At 38.8% G+C, this 21483-nt stretch overlaps 1 protein-coding gene across 22 annotated transcripts in view; it reads right to left on the bottom strand.

Annotated features, from left to right (window-relative positions):
• Positions 1 to 21483, bottom strand: part of MITF (melanocyte inducing transcription factor) — a 183009-nt gene that overhangs the window by 14994 nt on the left and 146532 nt on the right. For 19 of the 22 annotated variants that reach the window (XM_050957420.1, XM_050957422.1, XM_050957421.1 and 16 more), the window contains 4 exons: positions 5236 to 5463; positions 3584 to 3667; positions 1933 to 2028; positions 336 to 453 (listed from right to left, as the gene is read on the bottom strand). In XM_050957420.1, coding sequence (XP_050813377.1) covers positions 336 to 453; positions 1933 to 2028; positions 3584 to 3667; positions 5236 to 5463 — 526 coding nt within the window. The remainder of the gene's footprint in view (positions 1 to 335; positions 454 to 1932; positions 2029 to 3583; positions 3668 to 5235; positions 5464 to 21483) is intronic. The other 3 variants (XM_050957429.1, XM_050957433.1, XM_050957442.1) reach the window with 1 other exon arrangement.

The raw sequence follows: 21483 nt of genomic DNA, 5'->3' as shown, positions 1-21483 counted from the left end.
CCCAATCACTAAATGGCCCCCTCAAGGATTGAGCTCACAACCCTGGGTTTGGCAGGCCAATGCTCAAACCACTGAGCTATTGCATCCCCCATATGCATTACGGTACTATCCTTGTTTGTTACAAAGCGAACTGATTACATATCTATGGAAAGGAAACTAACCCCTCATGTCCTGTGTAGTGGAAGCTAACAGGCCTGCTAGGAAATTTACAGCAAACTGGAGAATCGAGCACCTCCAAATTTCCCTTTGCGTAACTGAATTTTCAAAAACATCTCTTAAAAAAATAAACCTTCATGTCAGATCATTCCACGCAATAACATTTTAAGATCATTTACCTGTGAGCTCCCTTTTTATATTGGGAAGATTAGCTGGACACGAGTTGCTGATGTTCAGCCCTGAAGGAGGCATGCCTTGGTTGCCATAAAGGTCAATCAAATTGCCAGATACGGGTAACTGGAAAAAATAAAAGAAGGAGAAGGGTCACTTGCTGTGTCCCATCTGAAACACTTGAAAAAAGCCAACATTTGCTAAGAAATCTGTTCTCGGCTCCATGTGAAAACAGTGAGCTCAACATCACTAGTGAAAACATGCCTGGATGTGAAAAATAACTACTCTGCAATCCTTTCTCAAAGGTGAGATCCCAGGAGACACAGAAAGCAAAGAATATATAAACAATGCCATCCGGATGTCAAGGAACTTCACTCTCCAGGCTACGAAGGACCTCTGCATGAGAAGTAACTCGCTTTTTCGTATGTTATGATATTGTTGCAGTAGAGTTAGTTTAAAAAAAACTGACTATACTTGCAATCGGGGGGGGGGGTGGAGTAGGAGGGGGAAGGAGAGAGGGAAAAAAGCCTTGGAAGTTTAAAATGTAACCATAAGAGGGAGCCCAAACTCTCCCATAAATGTTAAAAAGTGACATTGCCTAACAGAAATGAACTACACATTCATGTAATTCACATAACATGGACTTGTTTAAGCCAACTGTATTTAATTAATCTGAGAGCTGCCTGCATAGTATAGACCTAGCCTGATTTGGGATTTTCCTGCTCTAACATGAAAAACACACAGGGGATGGGGGAGGTTTCCACACTTTTTTGCATTATATGGGCCAGAGTATCTCAAATCATCGAGTTAAAGTGCCACTGCATTCTGCAGGATTTCCAAGTATCTCTCTTTCTTAAGCTGTCATTTTCTTTACTCCCTTATGTTACTTTTCTGCCCTCGTACTGACCTCTCCCTCATCTAGAAAGAGATGTCTTGTCTCTTGTCTACACATAGAAGTTACATTGGTTTAAACTAAAGGTGTGATGTTAAACTCATTTGGTTAAACCCGTGCAGTTTTGCACGTGGATACAAATAGGTTTAAACCTGGTGTATGTCTATCTGCTTACCTTGCACCTGATGTAAAGCTATGTACGGATGTACAAATCTCAGGGCACAGGGATCTTTACATCTGGGCTGTTGATTCCCCAGGCTGAATTTAACTTCCCTGGGCTAGCTCCATCTTACAGTGTAAGGACAAAACCAGGTGAAATGAGCTTACCCTTTGCTAATTGGAGACTGGGCCAGGTACCATGACCACCTCCCACTAGGGGTGAGGGAAAAAAACTCCTCCCCTTGCAACTAGCACAGGAGCCCCCTAAATATGACTCCAACGCAGATGGTTATGGCTATACCAAAATCCAACCCCTTGTAACTGCTGTCACACAGCAATAGCTAATTTTTTTAAACCAAGTTCCACTCTGTTGCTTTCCAGTGTAAATTCTTAATAATCATTCTATCATCTACCTAACCACTAGAGACAGCGGCTAGCAAAATGTGCTGTGTTCTGATTTCACACTAAAAGCTATACTAAAGCGGAGGGGATTTAGATGTAGCTAGACAGGAGGTCTAGCAGTCACTATAGTGGAAAAGAAAGGACCACTGTACCGTATTTGCCATTTGCAGGGCAGGATCCATCAGGCCAAGGATTTCTTCATTATAACTTGATTCCAAGCTAATTATGTCGTCAATTACATCATCCATCTGCAACAGAGAGGTGAATGGGGAAAAATGCAAATGACTTGAAACTGAGCTTGTAACAGGGTTGTACACGATAGTAATATTCAAAAATTAAAGAGACCCAGCAGTGCACACAGCCCCCCACCTCATTAGTTCTGTCTCTGTTGGACCCTGAAGCCTATACATTTTTGCCATACTCCAATTCTGTCTCCCAGTGATAATCACTACTCTCCCGTCCCAGGAGCAGGTAAGCTGCCTTCAGATATCATCAATGACGTTCTTTAATCAGCAGGAGGAATCAACATTGAGTTGCCAAGCAAATCAAGACCAAATGTGCCACAAACAGGTGGGTTTGGGAGGCACAGAGCAAAGAAAAGGTCTCCAGTGCCACCAACCAGCGTGGTAATTCTACACATTTCAGAATGGTTTCTTGTGGCAACTTCAGAGAGTCCGTTCTTATATAATGGCCTGCATTTGTATTCCTAGGGACTTTGATCAGAGTGAGGTTTGAATTACAGCTTTGTAACTGACAGAGCTTGTGAGGTTTTTTTCTTCTTTTTCTGAAGGACCATAAAAAACAGAGATAGCAGTAAACCGTGATGGCATGTGCATTGGAGAGGATGGAAACAGAAGTCTATTCAAACACTATCAGCAAAACACATACATGATTTGAGACTAGCTTCTGTGCGTTTTTTAAAACTGGCATATAACTTTATGAAAGAGTTGTGGGACTTCTATGAACCTTCCTTCCTGGTCCTGTCTGTCTCTTCTTTCTAACCTCCTCTCCTCACCTTTCCTTCTCCCCTGTCCTCACCCTTGTATTTCACTCTCTTGCCTATCACCACTGCCAAGGATTTCAAAAGTTTGTCCTTGAAATGGTTGCCTCCACCTCTGGTGGAATCCAACTGGTTCACCTCCCTGATATTTCTCTATTGGCATCTATTTCCATGAGTGACTCATAGGAGATGCAGTTTCCAAACCAGCTCAACAGACCAGGGAGTCTAGAGAGGAAAATATAGTAACCAGGAGACACTGTAGCAATTACAGGCTATATACTAGACACCATTTTTGCAGAGGAGTGAGAATTCATATTTTTGACCCATATTATCCCTATGCTAACAAGGAAATATTAAACTACTTCATCTCACGTTATCAAATCTGAATGTAATCTCCATAGAAAGAAGGTCAATCAACATACTAGAGCATCCTAAATGCATTCTAATTCTATCCTGTTATTGTATTTCTCCTTTCCACTGAAATCCTATTAAGAGAGCAGCATACAGGAGCATTCTTTCCAACAATCTTTCCAAGACTTATTGAGAATGCAGAGGTTTTTCATAGGCTAACATTGATGTGTGGAAGAAGAGTCAACCCTTTTCAGATATACTTCTAATGCACTTTTGAAATAAACTCAGAAAAGGACACCACAGATTTGGTTTCTATACAGTAATTCTGCCACTCTTTTCCTTAAAAAAACCCCTACAAATTAGGCGGTAATTATCCATATTGGTGATCATGGAGAAACATAGGTTCTCTTTATAAAGGGTTCTGTTCTCCCAGCTCCTGTGTCATCCAGTACCTGCATGCAGGACGCTCGCGTGTGTGTGTTCAGAGCTGGGCACTCACTCTCCACCCTGCTTTGCTCTTCAAATTTATAAAATCCCTGTGAATATAAAAAAGGAGGGAAAAAGCAAAGCATGGACCTGAATTTATGGCATAGTCTCTCCTCTAGAAGGGCATAGTTGAGCCAGTGTCATGCACGCATGTGCCTGATGACATAGCAATGTGAAGCTTTAACTCCCTAGAGAAAAAGCAAAATGGGAGTGTGATCATGATTATAGGATGGAGCTATTTTATTTTCATTTGTTTTAAAGCATGTGAACAATGGAATAAAAGAACAGGAAAGCCCTGCTCTCTCGGCATGTGCAAAGTGATCACTGCAAAAAGTAAATTTGAGAAGACATGCACACTGCATTATCACACACTATCAAAGTAGGACCACTGGATAAATTTGTTTTTAGAGAATCTTCTTCACTGGACTTATGCAGGCACACAAATACACACTGACTTACATGCACTGGATCATCTTACACTTACAGATGTACATAAGCATTAGCATTGGCACACATTCGTCAGCACCAGTGAGGTTGTTGCTGCAAATGCTGCTGCAAAAAAATTCTAGGCATCATGCAAGTGAAATTTTGCATGTGCACAATGGAGGGCTGAGACTGAAATCCCAAGCAGTAATATTTTAAAGGGTATAAACACAGTGATATTTTGGGAAGCTAACTAACTAACTCATAACTCGAACGAGAGACAAGGTGGGTGAGCTAAGATCTTTTATTGGACCATCTTCTGTTAGTGAGAGAAACAAGCTTTTGAGCTTACACACAGCTCTTCCTCCAGTCTGGGAAATGTATTAAATAAATAATAAATAAATGGAGACATATATCAGGTGAAACAGATTGTTTAGCGTAAGCAGTTAACACATACTTCAAGGGCTATATAAGGTGAAGTTGCCTGATAATACTCCTGTAGTCATAAGACAGAAAGGGGGGTTAAGTGGGTTATAGGTTGTTATAATAAGACACAAATCCAGTGACTTTGCTAGACATTAAAAAAATCACAGTCTTACTAAAGATATGAATTTAATCTCCCAGGCTTATCTTTTGAAATTACTGTGCAAGTTTCCTTTGAGAAGTGACAAATCAGATATAGACCGATCGCTTTTGTGAAAAGTTATTTCAATTTTATTTTACTTCAAAAATTCTCTGCTCACAATGGTTTGTGGTTTTCTCTCTTTTTTTTTTTAAAGAAAGTGTCTTTTACGCTTCATACTCTGAATGAGCCACAAAAGCATTATTCCAGAAAGTTACAACCAACAAAAATGGCTTTGCATTCGTCAAAGGCCAATTACTCACTGTTCTGTGCACTGACAGGCACAAAAGAGGCTTTAATAAGATGTGCAAGCTGAGTACAGCAGCGCAAAGGTTAAAAAAAAATATTTGAACTGGGCCAGAGATTTTTCACCCCAAGTATTTTATATTACTATATACATATTTTATATATTAGAAATGACAACTATATTTTTCAAGTCAACACTTCACAAGAGAAGATAAATTTCAGATCTTTATCATGAGTGACTCTGGCTTAACATTATTCACAGAAGACAAGTTAGAATTCTAAGACAATAACACAGTACAGTGCAGGGGCAGATGCACGGGTATTTACCTCTTTTTCACAGTTGGAGTTAAGTGTAAGCATGGCCATTGGACTGTTCGGTGCGCTGCTTCCAGTTCCAGGTGGCATGACATGATCACCAGGCTGGTTTGGACAGGGCAAGCTCAGAGCTTGGTTGGTATGTTTATTTGCTAGAGTGGTAGAAAGGTACTGCTTTACCTGCTGCCGTTGGGCTTGCTGAATGTGGTACTTGGTTGGATTTTCAAGGTGAGTCTGCACCTGCAAGAACAGGTAAAAGGAGCGCGTTATTGTTTTGTGGAGTTGTTATAACATTAGTCTAGATGCATGTTTATCCCAGATATACTTCATGGGCCAGATCCTCAGCTACTGCATCTCTGTGTTAGGGCCACTGAAGTAAATTGCATTTCAGCAAATTACAATAGCTGAAGAAATGTCTATTTGCCTCCTAATGTACCAGTAATTGCAGTTCAGAAACTTAATTCAGGATTCCAGACTGGATTGTTTTTCCCACTAGTCTGTTAATTTTAAGTGATAAAATTAAGTTATTAGGTTGGTCTCCTGTGATCAGTGGTCAAGTGAGTCCTGTTTTTTGAAATAGCTGACAAGTTTTTTGAAAAAACAGTAAAATATTTTTTTAGTCCAAATGACAAATGTAAACAAAATTAAGCAAAATTAATAATTACATTTTCCTTTGCAAACAAAACACTTAATGCTTATATATACTTAATTACATAACTTGAGCGAGACTAGGATAGCCTCTTTAAAACATGCGCTGGAAATAACAGATGACAGAACAGAAATATTTCAATGTTGAAAATCTAAGTTAAATTAGTTTTCTATTCAGTATCCTCAGACATTTTCATTAATAGTAACTTTTATATTAGAGCTGCCTTTTAACACGAAGAATATTTTTAAATGAAGTCACTCATGCTGAAATGAGCCTATGCTACCATGTAGGCAATAAAAGAAAGGCAACAGCCTTCCAAGCAAAATTGTCACCACTGTTTGATCAATTTTGTATTTATCAGACACTGAACAGTATTGCTTTTATCAGCACAAAATAATGGATAAATTGAAACACAACAACATCATACTAAAAAAGCTCATTATTTTCAAATGTTAATTATGATAAAATTATTTTCAGTTGCTGAATGGCTACAAAAAAGGTATCATAACTCCCTAATTACTTTTTGTGGAACGAAACAAATAAAACATACCAGATATACAGATTAAAAGGATTTCACATACACACACACACACGGGTAGCCAATTATTTTTGTCAAGATCCAAATTTCTTTGTCAAGGTACAGTCAAGGTTCAGACTCTAGAGAAAATAATTAATAATAAAATAAAAAGATTTCAGGGTCCATTCAAAAGCATCTGACTGTCTGGATTTGGCCCACGGTCCACCTCTGGACAACCTCTGCAGCAAATCATTTTTAACAGGGAAAGTGAGCATAAGATAACTCACCTGATAATGATTATATTCAAGCATTTCCAGCATGTTTATATGTTCCTGGCTTAACCAGGGAAATGGCTTAGCATTTATCCTTTACTTTCTGTTATTCCAGATCAAAGGTTCATGTACAGATGCATCATAAACAAGCTATTCTGAAATGGCAGAAGAAACTTTTACTACAACAGCTCAGGCTTATAATAAGCCAAGCTAATTAGTTACGCGCATTGAGAAATAAACAGTTCACACAAGGGGCTTTTCTTGGAAGCCATGCAAGTTTAGTCCTAAATATTGGTATTATTTTTTTTCCATAGCTTTGACGTCATGCTTTTTCATAAACATAAAAGGACCTTTTAAGTGATGGACTATCAAAGTCAGATTGACAGTTAGCTCAAGGCCAATTCACTATTCATCTTTAGTTCCAGTCATACTAACAGACAATGGTAGTTTTCTTTAGCAGTAAGGTTAAGAGTTGTCTGTCCTGAGTAAGAAGCAGAAGCTGCAAGAAAATGCTACAAGTCTGATGCAGTATTCACTGGCAGTGGTGTACACTGAACAAATATATGTGGTTGTCTAATCCTATGCTGAGCTCCCATGTTTATTGTATATTGTCACACTCTTCCAGTCTTACCTAACCCTATCTGAACTGGGAGGACATGGGCTAGGGCAAAACACCCACTCTCCACAGTGTCATCTTTATCCTTCCTCACCAACTCCTAGGGAAGACCATAATAAGTTTAACAGACTTGGATGTGCATTAGGACCTAAACATTGATCTGGCACTGTAAGTATCTAGCTTCTGGCATGCAGAATATGGATTACCAGAAAAGTCCCAACACAATTTTACGATCTGTAATTAAAAAAAGGCTTCATCCGAAACTCGTTGGAAACTAAAAGGGGCAATGAGTTTGTTTGTTTCCTTAACAGTATGAACACGTCAAACTGTGTCTGTTCACTCACCACTGAAAGTGGGATTTTAACACAATTTATTAACCAGCCTGATACTTTGCTGCGCTTGAATAATTCAGATCTGTGGTGGCAGTAATAGCTCTAGGTTTTCCATTTTAACGTGTGTCCCCTGTGATTCTGTACACAGTTTTAAAGAACAGAAATACACCTATCTGTAACCAAATGGCATGCAAGGTTTGCAAAAAGAGTTGTGCACATAATATTTTCTCCAATTTGCTAGCAATTCTGAAAAAAAAAAATATTGTTTTGGTCTCGTGAAAGTTTCATTTTGGTTTTGAGCAGTTAAACCTTTTTGAATTATTAAAAAAATAAAATAGAAATTTTGAAAACAAAATGCCATTTTGAACCGGAAAATTGACGTTTCTACATTTTTCATCAAAAAAACGTTGGGGCTGAACATTTTTCCTGTTTCCGTAAACACTAACATCGTAGCACGTGCAATTAGCTTCTGTGTGCAAATCAAATTAACTTTACAACTAACTTTCTCTACGACCATGGCCCAAGCGAAACAGGATTTTTATGGATGGAAAAAATAGCTGCTTATTTGAAGGAACACCCTTTCCACACAAATTCATTTGTTTCATCAATGAATAGGAAATCTATGAACGCAGTTTATGCATTATTTTCCTTTCCAAAGGGTTAGGTAGGCTCCTAAACTTATTCTGAGCTGGGTAAATATATCATGACAAATTTCCTAGCTTTCCAGATAAAAATTATGACCCTGATCAGAAATCTAATAACAAAAATCCATAATGTTCCTTGTCCATTTGTAAACATTATTAGCACACGTTAAATTACAGTATGGCAGGCTGCAGTAGGGGACCAGGACACTGCTTTGTGACGTCCTATACAAACATGTAGGAAAAGACACTTTCTGCCTAAAAATGTACATACAACTTGTGAGAGAAAAAATATAAAGGTAAGAAAGGTGATGTACCTTGGGAAATAACACCAAAAACTGGATGAGAGGAAGGTTTGAAACAAAGCCATTAACTTTTGATAAAGAGGGTTTTCTTGTAATAGCAAGATGTACAAGTATGGATTGCCTGCCCCTTTTCCTGTTGTATGTCCCCTCCTTGGAAATAAGTGGCAGCAGATGGTTTAAGCCAAGAAATGTCTTGTGAATGATTCTGTAGGGTAAAGTGAGCCTCATATGGAAGTAGAGTGCAGTCACATGGAATGTTTGGGGGAATTTAGAGTGTCTGTGCATTAGCGGAAGTATTATATGGAGTTCAGAAATAGAAGAAGCTTGTTGGCACTGAAACACTGTTTTATTTTCAGTAATGGTGAACTGAGCAACAGCCAGAGACCAGGTCATTCTATATACACTGCACCTTTCCTCTGGATTTTCCCTCCTAGAAATACACTAAGTCTATCTAGCAAAAATTACTCTGTACTTCATTAGTATCCCATGCAGGTTTAAAATAAAATTTCTCTGGATACTTAGACCGCTTGTTAATGGTCCCATAATTAAAACGGATGGAGCAAGACCCTATTACCAGTTATGTGAAATTACCCTCCCAACCCATTAGAGGGGCATACTGCTAAAACTATCCATGGTGTAATGGTTGTGCATTGTGTTCTATATACTTCAAAAAGTTTTAAACTGCTCATTTTTCTACAATCTACAAGATGTCCCTTTGCATGCAATCATCTGTTTTCTCTTTAGGAATTTGTAGGTAAATTCTGTTCATTCCTTATATATATGTTCATGCTATTAAGTCTCCACCCCAAAACATTTTATAAATACATTCTTTTCTCTATCCAGACTCTTTATTTTTGCTCCTAGCCTGGTTATCTACAATCCTATTTCCAACCCCCACACCTGGGAGAGGCTCATCTGCTCACCTCCCACTCCTACAGGGTCACCAGTTACAATCCTCTAGCAGGTACCTGTTTCACAATGCTTATAAATTGCTTGATATGTTTATCTGGATACTTTCTAACACCTCACCAGATCTTAGTGTGAAGCAAAACAAGGTCTGTGAATCAACACCATTTACTTGCATGTGGCTTACATATCACACAGAGTACAATAAGAGACTAATTCATGATTCCATAAAGACACAAACACATCTTAGAGTCCTAGCTAACTAACTGAAGCATATTATATTTGTAAAGGATTTCAAGACAGATGTTTTTCATTTCAACGTAAACAAGGGACCTTAGTTTTACAGGAAGATAGATGTCTGCCTTGCCTGGCATTATTTTTATTACACATAAGGTATAAAAAGATGAGTTAGAGTATTTTGAGCTATCAGATGGAGATGGATAACGTCTACCTTTGGATAGAGTATACAGGATTAGGTGAAAATGGCAATGGAAAGTGAACCAACAAATTTGGGAAGACTTTCTTGGGCAAAGCAAAAAGGCAGCTTCCTAACTGTAAAGCCACTCCCTTATCATATCTCAATTCCCTGCTCTTAGATATGGGCACACTAGAGCTCCTCAAAGAAATAGTTGAAAAAGGTTTCTAGCTATCAAAACTATCTACGTTTCCTCTAATCTCATTCTCTGAAGTGGCTGAACTATATGTTTGCTGAAATTGTCCAAAATACTTCTGCCTGCAGGGGAGCACAAGCATAGAAAACTTCAGCTAAAGTGAAAACGCTTTTTATAAGCAGCTGAAAACAGGGGCTTATAATGGAAAAGCTTAGGTAAACTTCACTACATTTGGTGATAGTGTGTGTATGTGTGTGTATACATAAGTGCATGTGCCTTCGGACATACCTCTCTGTGGGTATGTTTTGGGATATGCAAATATTATTGATAACAGTTTTTCTTTTTAAAATATAGTTATGGGAACCCTGTATTTACTTGCCATTTTAACATGCTCAATGAGGTTTGTCAGAGACCTTGTGCTAAAAATTTCTGAACATTCATTGCATTTCCCGGCTTCACAGAGCTACCAACATGTTAAGTATACTGAGTATACTCTCAGGCTGCACAGGCAATGATAACCGTCACTATCAGTGCTACAACAGCAGCCCCTGGGGTAGGAAGTGTTGGGTTTGACCTTCAGCTCTGCAGCACAGACCCGAATAAAGGATTAAGTACTAGAGCTGGCTGCAGGAGTAGGCTGGTATTTTCCATGCAGGATGGACATCGTACTGAGTTATGTTTTAATGACTAACCTAATTTTACAGACTGCATAACCAAGCACATTTGGACAATTTCTTCTAGGAGGCAGTGTGGCAAAATGGATGGAACTTGAATCTGCCATAACAGAATCCATATTGCTCATCCCAATCTGGGACACCTCTCAATGGGATCTGAGGCCTTGATTGTTCAATAAGGTTTATGAAGGACACAGAATTATTAACACTAGTTAGAAGAAATTAGTCTGGAACGTATAATCTCCTGGTTCCCAATTCAGTGCACAGTCCTCTAGGGTACATTGTTGAGAGAAAGATAATTGTGTGTCCTGACTGGAGGTTTCAGTTCTATTCCCCACAGTACAGCAAGATGCTGAGACGCATGGTCATTGCAGAAGGATCACAAAAGATTTTAGCATCAAGATCCTATACTGAGTAATAGTCATTTTGATCAGATGGTAACTCAGCCAAATCTAAATGGATTTTCACAGGGACAGAGGAAACAATCTCATCCCAGGTCTAAGAGTGATTTCATGTAGTAACCTTAAAGTAAGAAAGTTATTAGAATAATGAAGCTGAATAATTACAAGAGATTAAAGAAGAATTTGGAACATGGATAAATGGGTGTGGGTGCTGGGGACGATGCTGAAATTACAGCATGAAGACTGGTGGACATCATGGATGTAAGTAATAGCTTGAAAAGTGCCAGAAGGAAGATCTGGATTAAATGAAATGCTCACATACAGACTGGATAAGGGCTTTGAGTAAAAGTATTCTGGTTTGATATTCTATTTTTTCTGCTACTAGGAGCATCTGCTAGAGAGAACAAGGAAAGCAACATCCCCATAGCTTCTGAATGTCACTCTTCATTCCTTCCTCACCAAAATTCAAGTTGTTCATAAAATAGCATCCAGCATTTGAAAGACAAAATGCTGGTTTGTTAGATATGTTTTGCACAATAATTTAATACAGCAACTAAATGGCTACAAGTTACTGGGAGTTAAGATGGAATTAATTAAATCATCCATTAGTTGTGGTTTTTATTGGCTTAGAGGCCACTGGGAACACTTCAAGTCTATCCACTATTGCAATTAATACTCTAGTGTGCATCAATGTCTAATTTTGGAGAGAATGCTGAGAGAGTGTGTCTTATTGATAAACTAGTTAGACTGTGGTATTGGTGTCTACAAAAAGCCAAAAGCGTAAATGGGTTCGGTATGTTTGGGAAAGAGTTTTAAGACTACAGGGATAAATCTAGTACAGCTTGTATTATTAATCATCATTATTTTAGTTTATGTATTTGTTGTAGCCTGTTTCCTTTGGCAGAATGTTCTGTTCATAGGGAATTATTAAATAGCTGAATTTATGATGTAGTATGATGCAAGATAGGACTGAAGATAAACATAATATAGCACCTGCCACATAACGATCCTTCGATGTCCAATTTTACTTTCCAAAATTAAATTCTGCAAACTATTACTATACATTTCTTAAGCAGAGCTGGATGACATTTTTCAGACCAAAACCATTTTTGCCAAAAATAATTCAGATTCGAGTCAACCAAAACATTTTGCTAATTAGTGCTGAATTGCCAAAAAAAGTTAGCCAAAATCACTCACCCCTTCTACTTACCCCTCCCGCCCGGCTCCCTCCAAAAATAATCAGCGCTTTCTTATGATAGTTCTCAAATTAAATATTTTAGACTTTTCAATTCAAAATGAATTTTTGTTTGGACTTTTACTTCAATTTTAATAAAAAAAAAATAAAGGTTAAAAAAAACCCTCAAAACCAAAACATTTTGTTTGTCCTGAAATCAAGTTTTTTTGTTTTGTTTTTGTTGGTTTGCTTTAACTTTTTTGGTTCTTTGAAAAGTTTGAAAAACTTGTTCTGAACTATTTCCCCCTTCTGCCCCCATTTTTTGGTTCAGCTTCTGACCCAAATTCTGTTATTTGCACAACTCTACTCTTCGGTCATTTAGAGTTGTTTTACCGACTGGCTGTTTTTCTGCAACGGTTTGAAAGTTACATTACATTCAATACCACTGATAGAATTGCTGCCAGTGTATAGTAGGGCTACTACTAAGAGATTCTTTTTGTAGATGTTTCCAATTTCCTGAACATAAGAGATTTCTGCAGTATGGCTATGAACGATCCCTTTATTAAAAACCCCAAAACTTGCTGAGTTTGTAGATGAATGGAAACCTCAGGAGGGGTGAAGGGAGGGAATTGCTGCCAGTGTATAGTAGGGCTACTACTAAGAGATTCTTTTTGTAGATGTTTCCAATTTCCTGAACATAAGAGATTTCTGCAGTATGGCTATGAACGATCCCTTTATTAAAAACCCCAAAACTTGCTGAGTTTGTAGATGAATGGAAACCTCAGGAGGGGTGAAGGGAGGGAATCACTGAATTTGGATCCATTTCCACTATTTCTTTGCTCACTGTCCATGAATGTTCTTGCAAACAAATTTGACCAGAAAGAATATTCAGGGAAACAGGAAGTTAAGCAAATTTTGTTCCCACAAAGCAAATTCTGAATTCAAATATTCACCCAGACACCTAGTTCTACGAGTTACACTTGTCCATTCAGAGACTAGCACAATACCATGTGACTTATGTGTCCAATCAAAACTAACCAATGGCGCTACAATTTTGGATAAAAAAATCCATAAGCCAAGGCGCAAAATAGATTAAAACAAGAAAACATTCTACAAATATTCAAGCAAGTGGCAAACTTCACCAACGGCAATTCATGAATAGAAAACTAAAAGAGAAGCTCTCTGCCTGGCTGCACTCTTCCTTCTCACCACTGTCCCTATATTCCAACACCACAACTAATCAAGTGGCAGCATAACAGAGTGGAGGGCAGGACATGCCCTGAAGTTCCATGTTGAAGTGCAATTATATAAGACGGGGACTGGGGGATTCAAAACCTCCAGCCCATATGGCATGTTTCTGATTCCCATTCCCATTTTAACCCTGACCTGCTGTGATGATAGCTCATTCGTAGGCATTTAACTGTTTTACCTACCATCTGAAGACTGTAAGCTCTTCAGAGTATGGACTATGTCTACCGCCGTCTGTGCAGCATCTAGCACAAGAGTGCCCTGATTCTCATGTGGGCCTTGACAACTGACAATGTTACAGGAGCCATGTGATTTTCTGCCTCAAGTCAACATAGACGTCTTGGGTTACATCTGTGCCCGCATCAGCAAGGAAAGAAGAAACCTGAGTTCCATGCATTATACAGAAAAAAGCATCTCCTCTTCCAAAATGTCACCGAACCTTGCTAATAAAGCTGAACCAAATCTCTCTGCATAGCAGAGTCAAGATTGGGCACAGGAACATACCAGAGATTCAGAGGATATTTATTATCCAAGAGAAGGAAGTAAAATAAATAAATAAATCAAACAAAAATGAGCATTTGTTCCATTTAAATTGCCCTAGGAGTTGCAGATTATAATTACGGATAAAATACTTTTGAGTTCGTTTTCCCAGCTCAATAGCGCTTTTTGTTGCTCAAATAGCTAAATGTCATGGGATTTTAAAGAAAGGTTAAAACACTGTATCATTTAACAATTAACGATACCAAAATATAAGCCACATCAACTGAAAGAGCTGTAGACATAACCAATGTCGGCTTCACTGGAAAACAGGTTCAGAGAAGCAATATATTCTGGAAACAGGATTTCAAAGACAGATTTTAGCCACTCTTTAAAGGTTTTACCATTGGGGTGGGGGACGTGCGATGGGGGGGGGGCGTAACCAGACAATTAGTGTATTTTAATACATATTAACTTTTTGCCATAATTGATCCCACTTCTATAATCTTCTAAAAAAGCCCACTATGTTATTGCATTTGCAAAGCTGAGAAAATCAGAAATAAAGTGAATGTAAGAACTGCAACAGCTTCCTACCAAGAGCCTTCTTCCATTGCCAACACAAGAAATAGGGGGGAAACAGGGAGAAAACCCACCATCCATACCCAACATGTTTCTGTGCCCTAGATTAAAAACCAACACCTGTTGCTACTAATGAAAGACTATTCAGGCCTGGGGTATTATAAAGATGTATAAACTAATTAACAGATGAGAAAATGGCATCCAAGCTTGATTGTCAATTATTGGGGTCTATTGCTTCTTATGTTAAAAGAAATTACATTTGTATCATAGGCAAGTTTATATAGTTAATTCAGTCTCAGACAGGTGGCAAACACAGATTAGTTTTAAAACTTCAGAAACTGTCCACTAAGGGATTTTTCTAGTAATGTTTTTTAATTACTGGACTTTAACAGTCATTGCTTGACCTGCTGTTTGCTATGACTTGAACTCTTTCCCAGTGGATCTAAAAGAAATAACCAAAATGTAATAACAGGAGTAGCTAAAATTGACTAAGTATGCTCTGAAACGGGAAAATTTAGAAATGTACACATTACTTAAGGGTGCGTCAGATTTCAAATCTAACATTGTTTCGAACACTAATACAAAATTCTCCACGTGTGATTCATTGCAGTTCCATCTGCTAGGTCTATTAAATGTTATCTAAACCTTCATGTTCTTATTGCATAGAAAAGTTGAGCTCTTCTTTCAGGACAAGAAGAAGAATCTTCACACCATCAAACTCAGCTTGAGTAACTCAAATGATGTTGGGACGATGACTTCACCTATCCTCCAGGAAATTCTCACGTGTAATATTCAAACATTGTGCAATAGTATCGCATTGTTTTCCTAGAACTTTAATAGCCTGACGTAACATTTTCTTTAGCTGTTCAATGTTCTTTAGTAGGGAAGCCCCTTCTAGAGCTCCAAGGTCTGAATTAACCACCTGCCTGCCTAACCTCAGAGTTAAGCACATAAAGTACATGAGGATTTGATTAATCTTGCTCCTTCCAGAACCATCCCATGGTCAGTACCAGACAAATTTATCCAATATAGCAGCAAAGAGTCCTGTGGCACCTTATAGACTAACAGACGTATTGGAGGATGTTCTGTAAGTGCCACAGGACTCTTTGCTGCTTTTACAGATCCAGACTAACACAGCTACCCCTCTGATACTTATCCAATATAGTTTGCGTCTCTTGCTGCTTTCTCATATTTCTAGGGTATATGTGCTTTCAATTCATTTAGTTAATTAACAGAGACCACTGAGTTAAGAGAGTCAGAAAGTCGTGGGAACAAGAATGTCTATGGACTGGCTGGTGAACAACCAGACAAAATCAAGAAAACCTCAAAAGTTAGCGTTTTAGGACAGTTTAAAATCAACCACATCAATACAGCCAGGGCAAGGAAAACCCATCAGTTAACGTTTTAAATAGGAGCTATTCGGTTACTTAATTCTTCAGCTAATAAATCACCATCCAAAGATTCCCCAAGTAGAGGGGCCAGGGCAGATACAAATGAGCTATTAAAATTTCAGCAACACCACTGCAGACTACGCAAGTCCAGTGGCTACCTTCAGATGCCACCTCAAATGGAGTAATACGCACTTTGCATTTTGTACCCTTATGGTTAGCAATGCTATGCTAATATTTGTTGCTTAGGAAACAGCCTGAAAAATCGACATTTGATGCAACTTGGTACCATGCAAACATGACCATTATGGATATGAGAAAGAAAATGCACACTGTGTAAAATGAACAATTGTTCTGCAAATTATTTTGTCCATTATCAAGGATTGCCTCCACGTTCCCCCCCGGCCTCATGAAAAGACTATGTCAGATGTACAGTAAAGAGATTTAAGAAGAGCATAGCACTTTTGCAATTCCTAATAAATCTACGCTTCAGCTAAACAAGGACATAAAGATAAGATCAAAAGAAATTACGATAAAACATGTTGGCTGGATTTCTGTAAGTAATGGATATTTTAACTGTAAACAAACTTTAAGCTAGTGGCATTACAGAAGCAAGTTATGATTTGGTGTAGCTTGGGGTACTATAGTTCTTGAATAGAAATCAGGACCCTCTGAACTATCTTCTGTTAAGAGACTATACACATCAGGAAGTGAACGACTGAAATAAAACTCTGTTTTATGTAGAGCTTCTAAGAAGAGTTTCAAAATGTTTATGTAGTTTGGTAGGAAAGTCAGAGTATTTGGCCACATGCAATATTCTGGACTAGCCCTTGTTGTGTTTCTTCCTACTCTGTCAAGGCTACACATCCAAACTGCATTCGAATAAATATTTATGTCTAACTGGTAACAATATTAGCCATTCTCTTACATTTGAAAAGAAGCAGAGACAATGGGACACTCAATGACTCACAAAAAAGTTCGACCTCGTGGAACTGTTGGTGCTAAAGGGCAGCCCTTAAGTGCTGTGAGCAGTTCAAGTCTGCGTCAAAAGTCTCCCATCCCTCATCTGGCTTCCCATAAGGAAGATGGGCTGTACTCTGTGGACAAGATCCCCATTTTGGCTTCAAGCCCCTTTGCACTCTGTAAAAGCACCCTAAAAGCCTCCTATCAGACAGTGGGAGAATTGTCCCATTGCAGGCACTGTGTAAGACAGCCATAAGGCTGCATATCAAGGACCTCTATGCAAGCTCTGGCATAGAGGGCATGTCGCATATGGAGGTGTGCGCAGGAGGGTATGCTGGAGCAAGACCACAGCATTAGGGAGGTTCCAGCCAGCACTGTGGCCTAAAGGGAAGAGCAGCACAGGAGTGCAAGATTGCAAAGGTGACTTGCAGCCATCTTAGTCCTCACTTGATGTGGGCTAAGACTTCTGTGCTAAACAAATTAAAAGTGCTGGACAGGATCTCACCAAGTGCGTGGATAGGATACATTTGATTTTCCCCTAATGCCATTCACAGTGGAAGCACATGCAGTGTTTTATTTAGATATCTTTCTTTTCAGCAATGTGCTGTTTGTGACCAGTACTGGGATTGACAGCCCCAGATACTGAGGTTTTGATATCCAGAGCAACTACAGCATGGCAGTGGCAACACAAGATTCTCCGTGGCACTCTACACGTGTATCCCAACCTAGACCTGGAGAAGCCATTTTTAAGATGTGAAAAAGTAAAGCCTTCAAGTCCATTAAGTCCTTCACTTCTCTGCTAAGGCTGCAAAAGACCATTAAGTGCCAGTTGTGATTTGTACACCTATTCATTAGGGAAAGGACTAAGACCAACAGTTAAATTTTATGCAAAGCCTATAGCAAGGGTCCCCAACATGGTACCCGCAGGCACCATCGCACCTGCTGGGGCGTCTAAGCGCGCCCGCGTACTGGCTGGCGGACGAGCATCTGCCGAAATGCTGCTGACAAGCTGTGTGCCTCATGCCTGACCTGGAGGGATCATCTCTAAGGGTTGGAAGCTATTTCATTCTCCATCCTCTTTCTGTCAAGCTGGCCAATTCAGGGTGGTTTGTGTGGGGTGGCCATCTACTCACTCGGAAATGATGAGATCAATTCATTTAATAGAAACCTATAAAACTTTGGATAAGAAGATATTTTACTGCCAGCCAATCTCGGCCAGGTCTGAGGATGCTGGCCTCTAGAAATACAACGTTCCATTGCCAATCTCCCAGAGGCATGAGGCTGCACAAAATCATTGTTACAGAATATATAAAAAGAGGTTTGGGTTTGATTTGCAGTTTTTTCCCGCCCAACGCCGTTTCTTTACAAAGTTGAGGCTCACATTTTAAACCCACAAAATAAAGGTTTAGTCAGCAACTGTGCCCCTTTCATACAAACCGTTATAAGAAGGTATGTGTTTGGTTACGTAATAGCGGGTAATAGAAACAGGTTTGGGTAAAAAAGAAATCCCAAAATTACACTGAGAAGCATGCCAAGTTTCAGGGTAAATGGATTATTTTTATCACAGTTGAGACTGAACACCAAAATGGATTCAGCCACAGAGGACTTGGCAATGATTTGCTCCTTCGTTGTCACCAAGGAGTTTGTGAACATTTACTCATTTTTCTGACAAAAACAGATCCCATTTTGAATCAAGATGGCCAAGCAGCAGCAAAGGTGAAAGATGTGTGGATGTATATATTTTAACCTCCTCAATATTTAGAGCTGGGTAGGGATTAAGTTTGCTGGTTTGCTCTAAGTTTTTGAAATCCTAGACCTTGGCACAGAGAAAGGAAAAAGTCCTAAGAAATATGTCTGTCTGTCTGTCTCTCTCTCTCTCTCACACGCACGCACACGCACACACAATACCCTTGAGTCCTAAGAAGAGAGTGAGAGTGTGTGCGTGCGCACGTGTATGTATTTATTTGGGCTGTTGATTAATCACGATTATCTCAGAAAAATTAATCATCATTCACAAATTTTAATCTCAAGTAATCACAATTTTAATTGCACTGTTAAACAACAGAATACCAACTGAAATGTATTAAATATTTTGCATGTTTTACTACATTTTCATACCTATTGTATTCTGTGTTGTAATTAAAATCAGAGTATACATTATTTTGATTATCATGTTTACAGTGCAAATGTTTATAAACAAAAGAAATAGTATTTTTCAATTCACCTCATAAAAAGCACTGTAGTGCAATCTCTGCCATGAAAATGAAACTCATAAATGCAGATTTTTTTTGTTACGTAACTGCACTCAAAAACATTAATCGTGATTAATTTTTTTAATAGCATGACAGCCCTAATACATATATAAAATTTAAAATGTGTTTATTTGTAAATCTGCAGTTTCATATACAGGGTCCTAACAACCACTATGGAAATCAATAGGAAATCTCCTCAGACATCCATGGGCTTTGCATCAGTCCCATAATCTGTTGATATTGGCTATTTTCTTAGGTCTGGTTTTAGGGTTACCAATCCTCCAGGATTGGCCTGGAGTCTCCCAGAATCGGCATCAATCTCCCGGTGACTACTGAAAGCAAACTGGGAGATTTTAATAGGATATTTTAAGAAAATGACATCATGTCATGTTGGGGAAAAAATATCCCAGAATAGCTTCTGTCAGAGTTGACAACCCTACCTGGTCTACACTAGAAAACTAGGTTAGTATAACTACATTGCTCAGGGGTGTGAAAAATCCATACCCCAGAGCACCACAGTTGGACTGACCTAAGCCCTGATGTAGACAGGCGACCTACCTCTAAGGGAGATGGAGTACCTATGGTAACTGGAGAACCCCTCCTATCAGTGTAGGTAGCGTCCTCATCGAAGTGCTACAGTTGTGCCGCCTCAATGGTGTAGACAAGCCCTTAAAATTATTTAAGAAGCATTTTCATTTACTTTTTCTGTAGAGCCTGCACTACAAGCAGGGCCAGACATGCAAGTACTTCCACATGATCTATGGACGAAATATATTATGGCAGAGTAACAAGCAAACAAACCCCACCAACCCAAGACAAGTTCTGGTTTATTCTCTCTCCTTTAGATGTTGGTCCAATTCCCATAGAAATATTCAGTTGGAACTACCTCAGTCCTTAAGTTCTGAATCTTTTTCAACTCAATGACTAGGCCCATATAACTGCATGTAACCCACCCAAGCTTGTCAGAAGTGCTGAGCACCGAAAATGCCAAAGTCAACATGGGCTGCGAGTGCTGCTCAGCCCCGGGGTGGGGGGAAGGGAGAATCTGGGCCCAAATGCACACGAGACAGAAGCACACCAAGTTGCGGGCAAAAAAACAGAGTTTTTGTGAACAAAAAAGCAATACTTTGAAATTATCAGTAAATTAAGCTATTTTTTGTGATTACATTGCAACTTTTTTTCTGAAGATCTGAAAACATTTTACAATGACTTAAGACCCAGTGAAGTATTATTATATCCACCATACACACAGATAAACTAAGGAACGGACACGTTGGAAGACTTTCCCCAAGGTCACGCATACAGTCAGAACAGAACACAGAAATCATAACTCCCGAGGGCTACAAAAAAAACCCCAACATGCTTTGGAATGTTTTGGCATATTTATTAAAAAAGCCTCGATAAGGGGCCACGTTAAAGGAATGTTGACATATAATAAAAATATTAATATATTTTATTTTAGAAGTACCATTTATTTTACTTTAACAAAATTCTTTCACCAACACTGGTCACAGCACAAAGAACACTTGTTTTAAAATATGTCTGTTTTCAGGCTATGTACTTTGCAATGATTACTAAGTGCCACGGGAACAATTTAGCAAAGAATGAAGATTTTGTTAATTCAAAATATTTCTGTGCAGTTTAAGTGCCTGGAGCTATTAGACGTCATAGTTAATAAAAAAAAGTAAGCCAGAATCTATACTACTTTGCCTACAGTCTATAATGGCTTTTATGTCAGCCTGAATATGGAAAGGTTGAACAAACTGCAGCATAAAAACAATTTAAAGGCATTCATTTTATCACGCTATTAAACATGATCATTAGAAACAGCCTTAAAAAAAAAAGTCACTGACTAAGGCCTTATCTACACTGCTACTTACTGCGCTGAAACTTTCTTCACTCAGAGGTGTGAAAACAGCCCCCCGCCCCCCGAGTGATGCAAGTTTCAGCACTGTAGCAGTGTAGACAGTGCTCCCAGCGCTGGTAGCTATTCCCCTCGCGGAGGTGGTTTTATTACAGCGCTAAAGCCATGACTACAATTTAACATCAGCTGTGTAGACATACCCTTAGTTCACATGAAGGAGACCTAAGCTGGCTTCCAGCTGAATTGCTTGATTTTATCCTTCTGCTCAATGAGCTATGAGATTATTTATATCTATGTTAAACCTACTGCGTTATAATAAAACAGTTTTGATACCACGGAACATGATGATCAAGCATTTTAAGAGTAAGATTATCCAAGTCACCTTCATGAA

This window comes from Gopherus flavomarginatus, chromosome 6 (assembly GCF_025201925.1).
Source record: "Gopherus flavomarginatus isolate rGopFla2 chromosome 6, rGopFla2.mat.asm, whole genome shotgun sequence".
NCBI classification, from domain to species: Eukaryota; Metazoa; Chordata; order Testudines; family Testudinidae; genus Gopherus; species Gopherus flavomarginatus.
Note: the sequence above shows the minus strand (reverse complement) of the source record. Positions and strands in the feature narration are given on the sequence as shown.